The 17,150-nt window shown below is 36.7% G+C and overlaps 1 protein-coding gene across 2 annotated transcripts in view; it reads left to right on the top strand.

Annotated features, from left to right (window-relative positions):
* Positions 1–2,680: 2,680 nt before the first annotated feature.
* The window catches only part of LOC107583405 (calcium-binding protein 1-like), a 35,966-nt gene continuing 21,496 nt past the window's right edge, over positions 2,681–17,150 (top strand). The window contains exon 1 of one of the 2 annotated variants that reach the window (XM_016269607.1): positions 2,681–3,598. In XM_016269607.1, the coding sequence (XP_016125093.1) occupies positions 3,056–3,598 (543 nt within the window). In that variant the 5' untranslated portion in view covers positions 2,681–3,055. The remainder of the gene's footprint in view (positions 3,599–17,150) is intronic. The other variant, XM_016269606.1, reaches the window with a different exon arrangement.

The following is a 17,150-nucleotide window of genomic DNA, read 5'->3' as shown; positions in this document are numbered from 1 at the left end:
ACAAATTTAATTGCATTTTGGCAAGATATGTTCTTCAAACCAAGGGCTTCAATGCCAAAAACAAAATGAATGTCTGAATGTCGACTTTGAGCCATATATTCACGAGTCAAAACATCCCAGTGCTTTGAATCCTTTGTAACTGGTGTACCAGCTACAGAACTGCTTATCATGCTTGTTTTCTGAAGGACAGTCACATGCGGTGAGTTTTGATGGACACTGCAGTCAATCTGAAGTGGCTGTACTCTATCTTTACATAATTTAAATTTCTTTCACATTTAATGACTTGTTTCCATGCAGATGCAAAACACTGTGAGCTACATAATGCATGCAGGCTGACTAGAAGTAGATGAGATGTTTCCTGTTCAAACAGGACCATTGTGAAGTCCTATCTGCTTGCATTCCTTCAGTCTCGGAGCAGCTGCGCAGGGTGTTCAGGCATCTATGTGCATTATATCACTATGTATGGACCCAGTTAAAGAAGTAAAAACTGTGTCTAAACAGTGTGTAAGATGCTGGAAAGTGGAGCAGTCTCCTGGGACTTTGTGTTCACTGACATCCGTCTCACTCGCTCCAGGGAAAGATGGAATCTTTCGCTTCATCTCACCACCTCTTGCCCCGCATTACTTCCTCCTTTCTCAGCGTAACTCCTGGAACACGTACTGTGACTTTTGGGATATTTTACTTTTGCTCGAGTTGTGTTTAACTCTTTTTATTCAGCAAAAAAATTATGAATTTTTGGATTCTTTAAAGAGATACTCCCCTCCCACCTCTCTGTCTAGAGCAGGGGACACTAAAGCCCCAGGGTTCAATCTGGCCCATTTGCATTCAAGGGAGCAAAAAGAAAAAAAACAAGATGTGTTTTCATCTCACACTCTAGTAAACAGAAAAACAGACTTCGTTTCATATGCTACATTATCACACTTATCAGATGCGCTTTAGGTAGGTACTTTATATGATAATCAGGTGTTTGCAAGAGGTTTGCAAATCTTTGACCCTGAAGTATTAAACTTTGTGCTCATACATTTTTTTGAAACAAATATAAAATGTAGATATTTTGAATCATGTGGCTTGCTACAGAGTTACATAAAAGGAACTGAGCTTTCTCTATATGTCAAAATATAGATTTATATAGATAGAATATAGAATATAGAACTTTTAGCGACCAGACAGAACATCTAAGCAGTAACTTTTACAACCTGAAATGCACCCACAGCACTTTAGCTATGTGAAAAGCACTGTTTTTCTTTAGAAAATGCAAAAATCTAATTTAGCTTTAATTTAGCATTTTTAGTTGCACAGTTACACAACTTTTCAAAGGTTTAAGGGTAGTAAGATTTATTAAGCTCATTTATTTATTACGCATAATGCTGCATTTATTTGATCAAAAATACAGTTCCTATTTTAATACATTTACATTTTAATTTTATTCCTGTGATGCAAAGCTGAATTTTGAGCATCATTACTCCAGTCTTCAGTGTCACATGATCCTTCAGAAATCATTCTAATATGCTGATTTGCTGCTCAAGAAACATTTCTTAGCAATGTTGAAGACAGTTGTACTCCTTAATATTTTGTGGAAACCATTTTTTTGGATTTTTTGAATGAAAGTTGAAGAGTATATTTATGTGAAATAGAATTTATGAATGTCACTTTTGACACCATACACACACACACACACATAGTGTAAATCTTAAGAATATTCCATGCTTAATTGAGTGCAATTATGCATGCACTCAAGTCTCATTTCACAGCACAAATCAATTGTATGTGAATTCTAGGGGTAAAATATAAAGTATTTTAAACAGCAGGTCTTTTCCCTAGAAAATGAGCCTGTAGTCAAAATACTAGTTGAGACCAAAGTACTTGTTGTTCCACTTGATAACATTTAGGCTAAAATTTCAAGTGCTCATCTTATAGTCTCTGATGGCTCAATTCCGTCAGCTCATTTTTCAGACTTTCCTGTTTGCAATACGCTCAGAATTTCTTAACAAAACACTCCAGGGGGTTCAACTGAGAAACTACAGCCAACGCACTTACCAGAAAGCAGCATTTGTGTGCTCTTTTTCAGGAACGATATTGCCAGTCAACTATCTGGCCACGGCTCACCCTCTCAATTAACCCCCGTCTATTGGCACTGTTTGCTGCTTCTGAAACATTCATGTGATGGGTTAATAATTGAACAGTCGGCAGCTTGAGACCCATGAATTTTTGACAGTCCGAATGTTGTACATGTCTGCTTTTGTATAAACACATCAGTGCCTCAAAGTTCAGCCAAATATGAAGGCATCATTAGCCAAATAGCTTCACAAAGGCACAATGTGTTGCTCGGTTAATGAGCTTTATAAACAAATGAGTGAATATGAAAGTTCTAAAACATTAATGAAGATGTCCCAGTTGCATAAATTAAACATTATAAAACATAAGCATGTGTAAACCAGAATGCCAGTGGAACAAGGAACAACTTATCTAGTTTTTATTAATATTTTGATTTGTTTTATTTTTGCATTTTCTATTTAATTTTGATTTTCAAGTTTAAGTAATTTTATTGTAATTTTTATTTAATATGTCTGTATTCTGTATTCAAAATATTTTTGTAGTCAATGCCTTAAACTATGGAACTGCCTGTAAAGGTTGCATACAGATAGAATTAGAACATTCTCATCATTTGTTGTCGATGGCTTTTTCCCGTCACTGTATTCCGTTCACCTGCGCACGTCACACCGTCATTAATATTTTCACGTCCTTTTATTCTTCAATGGTTTCTCGAGGCAGTTTGACGTAACTTTCATCCTGAGAGAGAGAGAGAGAGAGAGAGAGAGAGAGAGATTCACTTGTTAATGCTGAATTTTGGTGGCAGCGCGCGCTTGGGACACGAGGGACCGAACAAACTCCGCGCGAGCGACCTGTGCGATGCTCTCTCGCGCTCTATAAAGTCCTTCACTCAGCGTTTACCGAAGAGATTCCCACCTGCCCAACGACACGTTTAAATATTCCGATATTTTTTTAAAGATACCTGACTCAACTGTGAAACTTCAAGAGTCTGTGGGGGGTCAAAATGAGCTCCTCGCTTCCAAAAAGCGAATCCACCACATCCCTGATCAAAACCAACCGGAGAGTCCGCGCGGACCCCGCGAGCCACCGCAACGGGCACCGGCACACGGGAGGCGGCGGCGGCGGCGGCGGCGGAGACTCGTGCTGGACCGAAGAGTGCGATGCCACCGCCAGGAGACCCCTGTGCCAATCAAAACACGGACGAAAAGCAGAGAAGGTCCAGAATCCCCGCGGTCAGGATGGAAATTATCAGGAGGATGGACCAGAACACCGCAAACCGTCACGGCACCACCACACCACTGACCCTCCGGTCCAACTCCACGGGAATCCCCGCACCAGCCGAACGCCTTCGCCGACTTCATCCCTCTCCAAGCGCTCGGAGGAAGCCGCGCTGTTCTTTGAAACGAAGGACAAGCGTCAAAGCCTCACCTCCAGTCCACCTCCAGCGCTTCAGCCCAGTAGCACCCGCGCCCCCGGGAGAGCGAGCGCGTACAGCGGTGCGCTTGATGCAGACCTCCATCCCATAGTCAAATCAGTCTTTGGTCAGGTAGGGTGACTACTGTGCTATGCTACTAAGTCGTTTAGCTGATTCTTGTATCTGTGACTTGTACATTTTTGAAGTACACTAGTGATGCAGTGTACATTTTTGAAGTACACTAGTGATGCAGTATACAGGATCTACTCAATGGCAACAGATCACAATCAGTAGACTACTTGATTGAGCGAGTTTCAGTCAGAAAGTGAATCATTTAAAATGAGTTAGATGGTTTAAAATTGTTCTATATCTCATGTGGTACATAAGTACATAAAATGTACATTGTAGGTGTTGTAACTGGCCACCATGCACTTCAGATTTTCATAATTTTAATCACCTTTTGCCTTTTTAATAGTTCACGATAAATGGTGCGACATAGTATTATTATTATAAAAATAAAATGTAAAAATAAGAAAATAAAATAAATATTACAAAAATATTATTATTAAAACAATTAAATATATAAAATAAAAATATGAATATATAATTGAAAATTATATATATATATATATAGGTCATAAAATTGTTAATTCAAAATAGTTTTAGCTATTTTGTTGTCACACTGCAGTAGGGTAACAATCAACTAATCAACTGTGTATCAACATAGCAATAATATATATATATGATGTGTGTGACTCTGGCTGTGAAAACCCAGCTAAAGTAAATTTTTTGTGTTTCTACATAATATCACCCTTCATAAGGTAAAGAACATTCTGTGAAAATGTAACCTTGATATCTTTAATATTTACTGAGTAAGACCATGTCAAAAGTTGCATGATTAATGGTTGAAATCAAACTTTGATGCTTGTTATCTCATACTTGGATTTTGAGACTTTAGCCTGGATTTCACAGGGAGGGTCACACACACATACACACACACACACTGTGAGACTTTAGCCTGGATTTCACAGGGAGGGTCACACACACGCACGCACACACACACACACACACACACACACACAGGTTTACATTTGTGAAAAGTGGGGACATCCCATAGGCGTAATGGTTTTTATACTGTACAGCTGTACAGTTCTATTGCCCTACACCAACCACACACACACACACACACATATATATATATATATATATATATATATATATATATATATATATATATATATATATATATATGTGTGTGTGTGTGTATGCGTGCGTTACCCTCTCTGTGAAATCCAGGCTAAAGTCTCACGGTGTGTGTGTGTGTGTATGAGGTCATAAAATTGTTAATTAAAAATAGTTTTAGCTATTTTGTTGTCACACTGCAGTAGGGTAACAATCAACTAATCAACATCGCAATAATTTTCTAAACATGACAACAACAGCAGTGTAAAAGAAATTGGCAAATTGTCAAACCATAATTATTATTTATGCCTCAATGCATGCTGGGAAGACAGTGAATGGACTGAACCATAAAACCATTGGATTCACTCAATAATTTCTTTGTTAAGAATTGTTCAGACAGAATGATTATGCCCTTTGTAAAAGATATTATTCCAAACATGTTTATTTTACAATTATTTATGTTACACAAATATGGCCAGAAAATATATTATTATTGAAAATAAAATAATAAAAATAAATGAAACTCAACAGGTGGTCAGTGGAGAATTAAACAGAAATCTAGAAACCAGTTTAAAAGTCTGTAAAAGTCTTCTGCATTCCAGCTTTAGAATTTGGATTTGTCTTAGACTTTTAGGGCTCTACAAAGACAAATCAAAATCACTTCAGATAAAAGTTTCCATTAAATGACTGATCATTAGTGAATGTTCTCGCTTTAATGCTGTCCAGCTAAATTATGGTTTATGACACTTGAGTGTGCATCACAGTGCCTAATAGAAAACGTTTTGAATGATGTGTAATTGGAGAGCATGTGTCTTCGGGGATATGATCTCTCTATGATCAGATAATGATGATAAAACTGAATTATGCATGATGATTTGAAGATTAAAGTGAAACAGAAGTCTCAAAGATGTGCCAGGTTGAGGCCAGAGTTCACAGACAAAACAAAGCCTGCTAAGGAGTCAAATGCTTGATCTGACCCTATGCTGTCACATCTGAAGCCACAGCAATGTTAAATGACTGATGGATAACTGTACAGTATATTATATAGTGAACTGAGAGGAGCATACGTGGTGTAATCTGAGCATAATTTTTGAATCTCTGGTTATTCAGCTGTTAACATATGAAATTATTTAAATATGAAATTATCTTTTGAGGCTCTACTGAAATTTTCAGCTTTATGATTTTTTTCCATATACACTCTCATACAGTGCAATATAAGGAAAAAAACAGTGCATTGGACCGTATTTCTACATTGTGTGTTACACCTTTATCACCTACAACGTGTTCATGCACCATCATTCTCTTCTTCACTGTAATTTGATGCCACTTTCTCTTGCTGCTTTCTTTCTCTGAAGGACAAGAACTAACCATCCTGCTAATGTGCCACAGAAATAACACCTCCAAATTCAGGTTAAAGCTTCAACAGGTCAAAGACACAGAAAGGCACACATTTATCTAGCTATCTAAATGAGGACATACCATAGACTTAAACTCTTTTTATATAAAGTTAATTATATTTACAACAAACAAATCTAACCCAAGCCTTAACCCTACACCTAAAAGAAGACCTTTAGCAAATTAACACGGCAACTTTTTTGTCTTTGTAGTTTGAACTTCATACAGAACCACTAATAGGACATAGTGATGGTAAAAAAAATTAGATGGGAGAAAAAAATTGTATTTCAATGCTATTGTGTTCTCTCGCTAACATTTTGTGTTCTCTGAAGAAATTTTGCATTTGCTCACAAATCATTGGTCTCTCGCAAAATTTGTGCTTCCCCCAAAACATTTGCATTCTCTCGTAAAATTGCAAAAACTTAGCATTTTCTCACAAAAAGTTTTGTGTTGGAAATAACATGTCTCAGTGCAAGATAATTTATACATACAGCTGTATAAATCTCAATTAAAAAAAATTGACCCTTATTACTGGTTTTGTGGTCCAGGGTCACATATACAGTATTAGTGAGGATGCAATGATTTTGAGATTTACTAAACCAATACCTTAAACCCAACCCTCAAACCTGTTGGCTTTATTTAAAGCAAACATGACTTGACCCATTTATTAGCATTACAAATTCAAGACAAATAGCCAACAGCACAAATAGCAACACTTCAAATGTCGATTTTCAACGTTTCTGTGAGCACATTTTGAAAAAATTATAGCCCAAGCTGAACACATAAACACACAGAATCTCTTCATCACTCTGTGCCTGAGCTGGAATAAATCAAACCATGAATTAAATTAAAGTGAATTTGTTTAATATGTGAAGAGAAGGGCACTTATCTGAAAAAGCATATATAAAGAGCTGAAAGGGTGTGTTTAACTGCCTTATTTCTAAAGCCCATTCAGCAGTGCATCATTATAATCAGCATCATTATAAATGTAATACAGGTAACAGAAATCACATTGTTACCACAAAGCCTTTTTTGAGACCTACACCTGATAACGTCACAAGACGCCTATTCTGTCACTATATCGAAGTCTTTTCGTACAGTCAGAAACTCAAGATTCAGTATTGCAAGGAACCAGGTTGAGTCGGTCGCAGTTTTGACACTTTTGCTCGGTTTCAAGCGCCTCCCAGGCATCATTAGTCTTTGGCTTGTAAATGTCATGCATTCATTTTGTCGCAACTCCTCAATGTAAGACTTGTGCAAAAGTTAAAAGCATGCACATTTCTTAAAGGAACATTCAGCCGTGACTGACGTGACACGCGATTGCGATGTCGTACAACATGTTTGCACACGCATAAGCTCGGCTCGCATCCAGAAAAGCCCTGCATCTTAATGCGAACAGAAACGGTGCTGTATTTATAGTGCCGCCGTGTCTATTTTTTTCCTCGTAGTGGATTGATATTCCTCAAATGCAGTGTTTCATATTTCCTTATGTAACATCAAGGCCTGCATACAATCCCTACAGAAATCATTCTCTGCCAGCAGGCGCTAAATATAGCAGCTCAAGACCTGATTAGAGAGGAGAGGGGAAAGCTGTCTTTTGTGCTGGAGTGAAAAAATTCAAATCCATTAGCTACCTGACACGTGAGGTTTGAAACTGTGAAACTGAAGAGCGGATTCGAGCATCGCTCATCACCCTGTCCAGACTGATCTAATGTACATGACAGAACATATAGCCACTTCTGTTTGCACATTAGTTTGAAAATGATCATCAGTGTTTAACTGATTGATCAGTGTGATTTTAATTTTAGAATCAATCAGTGCTTTAAATATACAAGCATGTGTGTTATACATAGTCTTAAAAGAAGGTTTAAGGTTTAGTTTAGATATTTTCTTAAAGAACACGTTAGATGCTGAAATGGGGAATGAATGAAGAAATTAGGGCTAAAGAAATGCAATGAATTACCTTAAAAAATGTAAATGTTTTAATCTCTTTCATCAACCTGAAAGGAAGTTTTATTTCTTAAAGTGTACATTCTTAATGAAACCTAAAATGAGCTTATTTAGCACCCTAAAATGCTTCTGCTATTGCCACAAACTCTAATCTGAACCACTTACAAAACAATACATTTACAGAAATCATGAAAAACAGCACCAACAAATACTAAAAAAAGCTTTTATTTAGAAATGCACACATTTCTTTAGCTTTCAAACTTTACACAAACTTCACACATGCACACATTTCTTCAGAACAAACTTCAGCTTTATATACTTTCACAAAAACATGCTAAAAGGGTAAAAAATGGTAATTTTGTTCTATTAAGAACAACTTAAAAATTTCTTTTTTAAAAAATAATTATAAGAAATTTCAGGAAAAAAAGAAACAGTGGATCCTAAAATAGGAACTTTTATTATGGAATAAATAAAGAATAAGTTTAAAACAAAACCACCCCATTAAAGGTAGTACACTTCTGCAAGAGGGTAAGAACAAATAGCACCAATCCATAATGCTTTGCAACATAAGCAGCCAATCAGAAATATGTACACAGTTGCACTGGGATGCTTAAAAAAGTACATATAAAAAACATATAAATGTCAGTGCAACGCAGAAATGTGGAGAAAAAAATTATATAAAATTAAATGGGGGTAAATCAGGAAATGGATCTAAAAACTTTAACATTAGTTATTAAATATAACTAACATAACTAAAAGTTTACTTCACATTTATACTGTTGACTTTTTAGAGAGGTTGAATTTGTTAAATCACAGATATAACTAATTTAAAGTAAAATGGGAAAACAGGTTTATGGCTGTCAGACTAAAATTTCACTACACCTGTTACTGTACCTACTCCCAACATACACAAATTTAATCTAGTGAATTTGACCATTATACTCTTGCAGATAATAGAAATTTCTAAAAGCATATTTATAGTTGCTGATTGATCTGACATACAAACAAAAATGCACACAAAAAGCTTTTATACCAAAACTTATTATTTCAATACAGTCTCAATATTCACTTTTATATTAGAAAAGAATGCAATTTGTTTTTCAACAGGTATGTTTACATGCACTAAATTAGTCAATCGGAGAGAATCCAATCCCATTTCAGATTTGGAAACTTCTGTTTATATAAACCCTAAACATCACATCTGATTCACATATTCATTTACATCTATTCCAAACAAAACTTAAGCGCATGCACAGTTCCCAGTTGCTGCATTCAGAACAGAGAAAGCCATAATGTCACTGAAGCTGCCATGAGTATTACTGCCATTTTTCCTTTGATGACATACCTAAAAAGAAAGCTGACTTTTACATCATATGAGTTTTTTTTAATTATTATTAGTAGTAGTAGTAGTAGTAAACATTCAGTCCACTGACCAGCTCATAGGACATGAGACATAAATATATATATGATATATATGGCATGAAATTCAAACACATCACGACATTGCACATATGCCCAAGGTATTTTTGAATCCAATTGAGAAAATGCTTGCTTTTTTCCTGTTGATCAGATTATTTCAAGTCTACACCACTCTTTCCAAATCGATCAAAACTTCTTAAGATTGAAGTGTTTACTTCACTCTAAAAAATGCTGGGTAAAATATGGGTTTGGGTTACTACCCAGAAGGTTGGATTAAACATTTAACCCAACTGTTGGTTGAAAACAACCCAATCGCTGGGTTTGTCCATATTTTACCCAGCTCTGGGTTGTATTTAACCCAGCATTTTTTAGAGTGTTGTTAGTCCAATTGAGCCATCAATCCAAACTGATTATTTGGATGCATGCAAAACTGAATTCCTTTAAGCAATTTACTGAATTAGCATCATCTTTTTTTTAGAGCAGATGTTTTAAACTACAAGCATATCATTCCACAACATCTCCATCTCGTCAGTTTCCTTGACGGATTCTTTTCAGCCGCTGTGTGTCGCAAAGTCTTGTGCTTTGCTCACAATCTTCTTCTTACTCTCTCTCGTTCTCTTTAGGCAGAAGAGATTAATATCCTAACGCTGGCATCACTTGGCCTGACTTACGTTCACTAACAACAAATTAAAGTGACGTGACATGTGGTGACCCATACTCGGAATTAGTGCTCTGCATTTATCCCATCCAAAGTGCACACACACAGCAGTGAACACACACACACCGTGAACACACACCCGAAGTAGTGGGCAGCCATTGCTGCGGCGCCCGGGGAGCAGTTGGGGGTTCGGTGCCTTGCTCAAGGGCACCTCAGTCGTGGTATTGAAGGTGGAAGAGAGCGCTGTACATTCACTCCCCCCACCTACAGTCCCTGCCGGTACGAGACTCGAACCCGCAACCTTGGGTTACGAATCCGACTCTCTAACCTTAGGCCATGACTTCCCAAAATTATCCCATTATGCCACTAACCCGCTTTTGGAGATGTGCTGTGTGCATCAAAAGCACAATTCTGTGCATCATTGTTTTCATGGTGAGATTTCAGATCAATGCCTTTGCTCTGCCAGCAGGGGCTGCCCGTCTCAGGCTCTCTGTCTCTGGCAGAGACACACAGCTACTTCTCCTGTCAAAATGACATTCTGTCACTCTTTGTCAAGTCGCTCGCATCCTTCCTCCCTGCTGGTGCCAAACTGGGATGGATGGATGGATGCAGGAGACGGAGGTGCAAGGAGGAAGGAAAAGGTAAAGCGTGAGAGACCTTTATGTATTATGTAAAACTATACAAGGCTCAGTGTTCAAAATCAGGTGATGCAGAACCACTTTAGCTCTGCCTCTCACTCACTTGGCTCCATTTGTGCTCATTCTTTGGGCTTTTTCCGGAGCATTCAGTCGCTCCCGCTCTCCCTCTCCAGCCCACTTGGGTCACACCGACCTTGCAAGGGGTCTGAGGAGGGGAGAGATAGAGAACAAGAGGGAGGGCGGATGGCAAACGGAGGGACAGTTGAAAAAAACGGACTTAAATAGATGAGCAAAAAGAGGATATGTGAATTACAGGCTGTGTCATAAATTCCACGTCATTTCTGTCTTCCATACAATTTCGAAGTCCTGTGCTATTTATAGAAGCCAATGTGTGTGTTTTTTTATTCGCCCATGGATTGCAGGGGAGGAAATGCAGAATTTCTAAGCCTTTCTCAGTCTGCGTAATGGAGAGAGAGAGAGAGAGAGAGAGAGAGAAAGAGAAAATAGACCTTGAAATTCCATCCTCGGCACATCCCAGAGGAACATGTTATTGCTTTGAGCTTGATCTTTCATAGCTCAAGAGACTTTATCAAGTTCTCACTTGTGTTTCATTCCTCAGGAGAAATAAAAAAGGTGATTCTCACAATATACAGGTAACATTTCACTCCAAAAATAGGAAGAACGAAAATGTAATATATAAAATATAATAAAAAAATATTATACATTTTTAAAAAATAAAATTAATTATAGAATAAAAAACAAAATATAAAGTATAGAATTAATTTTTTAAAATAGAATTATGAAGTATGCACATTTTGCTTAACATTTTATTTACTTTTGATTAGGGATGGGCGATATGGGCTTTAAAATATATCACAGTATTTCTGGTATTTATTGCGATAACGATATCAATGACGATAAATCGTGTTTCTTTAGAGAAAAGTATTATCTTTCCTATCTTACCCAAAATAGGGTGTTGTGAGCATTGAGTACACACGTAATGTAAAGACTGTTTAATTCATACTGGAAGCCGGAGGGCGCTCTTGCACAGAAACTCCACATAGCCATAGCAGAAGTAATACAGGTGCATCTCAATAAATTAGAATGTCGTGGAAAAGTTCATTTATTTCAGTAATTCGACTTAAATTGTGAAACTCGTGTATTAAGTAAATTCAATGCACACAGACTGAAGTAGTTCAAGTCTTTGGTTCTTTTAATTGTGTTGATTTTGGCTCACATTTAACAAAAACCCACAAATTCACTATCTCAACAAATTAGAATATGGTGACATGCCAATCAGCTAATCAACTCAAATCACCTGCAAAGTTTTCCTGAGCCTTCAAAATGGTCTCTCAGTTTGGTTCACTAGGCTACACAATCAAGGGGAAGACCGCTGATCTGCCAGTTGTCCAGAAGACAATCACTGACACCCTCACAAGGAGGGTAAGCCACAAACATTCATTGCCAAAGAAGCTGGCTGTTCACAGAGTGCTGTATCCAAGCATGTTAACAGAAAGTTGAGTGGAAGGAAAAAGTGTGGAAGAAAAAGATGCACAACCAACCGAGAGAACCGCAGCCTTATGAGGATTGTCAAGCAAAATCAATTCAAGAATTTGAGTGAACTTCACAAGGAATGGACTGAGGCTGGGGTCAAGGCATCAAGAGCCACCACACACAGACGTGTCAAGGAATTTGGCTACAGTTGTCATATTCCTCTTGTTAAGCCACTCCTGAACCACAAACAACGTCAGAGGCGTCTTACCATTGAGTACATGTACAGTAAATCAACATACTTTTCAGAAGGCCAACAATTCACTAAAAATGTTTTTTTATTGGTCTTATGAAGTATTCTAATTCGTTGAGATAGTGAATTGGTGGGTTTCTGTTGAATGTGAGCCAAAACCATTCAATCAAATTAAACTACTTCAGTCTGTGTGCATTTAATTTATTTAATACACAAGTTTCACGATTTGAGTTGAATTACTGAAATAAATGAACTTTTCCATGACATTCTAATTTATTGAGATGCACCTGTGCTACTGACAACGCTCCAGGAGTTATCGCTGAATAAACGGAGACAGAGACATTTTAACTGATGAAACTTGAGGAAAATAAACATACGATTGCACAAAATATATGGTTTATCTTTGTTCTTCAATCTTGGGTATTTTTATAAGGAAAGTATATTTATAATGCAATGTTAATCGACATGGCCTTTATCACTGTATATAATACTATCATTCTGTAATATGAAATCACGTCTGGTCACAAAAAGAAGTATTTCAAACACTCGACTATGTTAAGTTAATTTGGAGAAAAAGCATGTCAATAAATTATATCTTTGTTGGACAACAGGTTTGTAAACAGGCTCATACACATGAAAAACTGTATCGCGTACGGGCTACTGTAGTACATTTATTCAGACCGATTTTTTGTGCACTGTACAGCCCTAACCAAACCAGTTACAGATTGTAAAAGGAGCTCGAGCTCCTCATTTAGCGATATAGGCTACTCCTCCTCAATTTCACGTCCGCCTTCCGCAATGTCGCTCCGCACTGTCGCACACAGAAATATGTCAACAACTAGACTTTATCGTTATTATCACGGGAAGACTAATTCTTATCGTGGGGAGAATTTTTACCGGTATATCGCAAACGATAAGATATCGCCCATCCCTACTTTTGATTTTGATGTTCTTGACAAGTTTTGTGAGATTCACCCCAAAATAGACAAAAATTACGTAACTGTTAGAATACAGTATGAGTATTGAGCATATGCAATATTATGTGGATAGCAGTTCAGATCATTTGAACTTACAAAAATTCAAAAAGAATACAATGCAAGACAAATTTTAATGTCACAAAATGTTAATGCTCCTAAAAGTACAGCTTGATTTTCTTGCAACATTTATTTCTTTTTATGTTTATGTTCTTGACGCAAAAATTCATATTGAAATAACGTTGTTAGATGTCTTCTGAAACAGAATTGGCACGTGGACAGTCAAGCTGCAAAATTGACAATGAATAGCACAAAAGTAATTTTATAGTGTTTTTGTCATATACCTTTTTCATTTTTGTCGCTATTCACTGGTATTGCATGGAAAAGAGCAAAGACATTTAGCTAAATTTCTTCTTTGGTGACAGAATTTTCACTTAACCAAAAGGCTCCATTTGCTCTCCATTTGTGTGAAATTCATACGGCATGTGTTCAGGTGCTTTTGAACAAGCATTCATTAAAAATGTACTAAGAGCATCTATGTGTTTAGCACAAGTCTTCATAACAACAAAACAAAGTGGCCCCCGAGGCGAGCGCTTGACACTCGGGTACGGCAGGTGAGTGCGAAGGGTCGAACGCAGAGGAAGACGGAGTGAAACCAGAGCTAATGATAACAACACTTCTGTAGAGCTGTTACATTTTTGATACTCTTAGAAGAACGTGAATGAATATTTCAAGAGAAATGTCTAATTCTGAGTGTAAATCCAGCTCCCCTTTGAGAAACCAACATGAAATGTGTATTAAAGCGAATTACCTGTTCAATACTTCCCAACAGATCAGTGCACACATTTTCTTCAGATACTGTAATAATCTCACTTCATTCTATATTTTTTAAGCTTATGTTTTCTTGTAAATGTTCCCAAGGTCAGGCATGTTTCTTTGATCTTTGATCTTGGAGGACGGCTCCTGTTTAAGCGTGTGTGATTTTGTAAGACGAAGCAGGAAGATGAATATCTGCTCGTCTTCCTGTCGCCGTGTCCAACTGGATTATCCATGACCTCACATCTTCGTTAAAACGAAGAAGTACTTATTAACATTGCTGTCAGAATGATCCGTTTTGTGCGTGTGTGGCTCAAACGCTCGAGTTCCTGGAGCTCAAATGCAGAAGCGTGACGCCAGCAAATTCAAGGTCATGGGGTTTGTTTCTCTTACTGATCTGCTAAATGAAAGAAGAGAGAGTACATGTCATTCAACAACATAGTGCATTTAACATTTATTCACTGAAAAGACACATTTAGCTGAAGAAACAAATGACAAACAAGTAATTAATCATAGGAAGTCGACAAGATTGCAGTATACTCTACTTTACATTAAGTATTCAGAAAATTTATCAAAATTAATAGTTTAAACGAGAAAGAATATCTGCTAATAGGGTAAGACAACTAATCTTGTTTTCTTACCCTAAATATATGTTTTATTATATTTGTACTGGAAAACTAGAGAAAAAAAAGTAATTTTTGCAGTGGCTAAAATATGTTTATCTGAGATATCACACCTGTTTCTGCATTAGCCAATCAGAAAACATCATAGCACTTTTCTTCCTGTCAATAATTTTACAGCTATGTACTGACTGAAATACTAGAATACTGCACAGTACTGTATGTATTGTGTACTGCCTACTACTTTTAAAAAATATAGTAAAACATTTGTTGTAAAAATAGTATCTGAAACAGCATGTATATGCAACAATAAACAAGCTAAACATTAGTATGTTACACACTGTTGGCACATGATCTTGATCTTGCTAAATTAATACCATAATTCTGCATTTTTAGATCAGTTTTGTGTAAAATATAATACATTTCGATCAACCAAATAAATAATCATATTAGAGATGTTAAAATCACGGCTGATAGTATTTCAGATTTTTCTGTAACATTGGAATGGAATTATTAGTATTAAAACTATTAAAAACATTTGTCAAAAGCTGAAATAAAATAAAGTAAAATGTAAATAGTAGATGAAAACATAAACTAAACAAAAATGAGAAATGTTGGCAATTAACTGAAATTTCAGTTTAAGTTGAAGTATGAAAATTACTAATGAAATAAAAAGTAAAGTTGAACTAAAAATTAATTAAAACAAAATAGTAATAATAAAAAAACAAATAAAAATAGTAAAAAGCTTATAAAAAATTACTATAAATGAAAACTGAAAATATACAAATAAAAAGTTATTTCCAAATATTAATAATAACTATAGAAGTGTGTATATAACACTATATAGCACTAGATAAAGCATCTTAATACTCTTTCAGGTGTTTTTATTCAGTTTAAATTACCGCAGGTGTGGATTTTATGCAGATGTGACTAATAAAATGCAGTTATAATGACATTAAACATAATAACAATTGTTTTATCACAGCATTTAGGGGCAAGTCGATTGTATCAGATTGGCACACTGTGATTCTGTCTATTGTATGTTTAATGCATGCAAAGCAGCTCTGCAAAAAATAAAAATAAAACTATATTTTGTGGGATTGGCTGAAACAGATGATGTCACTGAAATGCACAGGTACAGTAACACCAGCTAAACAGGTTGTGATGAACCCACAGTACTAAATCAGAACTGTTTATGTAACCTCGACACACTCCTGTAAGCACTACAGTAGTGGAAAGATAACTTAAATCGCCATGTGCGGATGATTTATGCATACATGCACGCACAGTTATGCGATTACGGTCTGAGCATGTATGGATATATGCGAGTGTGTGTGCATGTGTGCGAGTGTGTTTCTGTGCTGCTGGTGCGTGTACTCTTGCTGAGTTGACGTTATGAGAGCGGACGGCGCCTGGCTCTGATTTCTGATGTGTTCTGAAGTTCACAATGAGCCTCCGGTGAAGAGGCTGGCTTCAGCTAGATGAATCATCCTCACCGACAGAGAGAGAGAGAGAGAGAGAGAGAGAGATCAGCCATACATGAGTAAACCCAATAGAACGGCTGAGAATTAATCAGGGAGGTCAAACGTGCTTACAACAGAGATATTGATGATGCAGAGGAAAATGGATGTCTTCAGAGGTTGCTTTTTCATAGCTCAGGAGTTCTCATCGAACTGGTGCTTCTCATAAAAATCCCTTAGAGAAATTAGATTATAAACAAATGAAACAAATATTTACATACAGAGCTATAAAATGAATGAGAATAGAATTACATAAATATTCTAGTCTGCAGGGAGGTTGAAGAGAATTTTTTTATGCATTTACTTGATATGTTCACTAACTCAACTCAACTCAACTTTGTTTATATAGCACCAATAAAAACAACGATTGTTGACCAAGGTGCTGTACAATCAATCAAATATCAACAACATTAACACTCAGAACAACATAAATTACAGCACAGATGTAATGTGGTGTTTGCATTTTGTTTCATGTTCATGTTTTCATATCTTTTATTTTAGAGTTTAGTCATGGTCCTTGTTCTGTCATGTGATTCCCTTGTCTGTGTGTTATGCTCTGATTGGTTCTTTGGTTCATGTGTCATGTTCTGATTGGTTGTTTTAGTCATGTGTCTTTTGCTTATTGGTTATGAGGTGCGTTCGACTTCATGCTGCGCCGCGCAAAACAATCGGCGTCTGACTTGAAGCAGTGCATGCCGGTTAGAAATTTTGTCCGACTTGAACCGGCGCCGACGCTACGTCACTGTCATGAGTGGAATCAAAGTACCG

The sequence above is a fragment of the Sinocyclocheilus grahami genome, unplaced genomic scaffold, assembly GCF_001515645.1.
Source record: "Sinocyclocheilus grahami isolate Dianchi unplaced genomic scaffold, SAMN03320097.WGS_v1.1 scaffold53.1, whole genome shotgun sequence".
NCBI lineage: Eukaryota > Metazoa > Chordata > Actinopteri > Cypriniformes > Cyprinidae > Sinocyclocheilus > Sinocyclocheilus grahami.
This window is presented reverse-complemented; position numbering and strand designations above follow the sequence as displayed.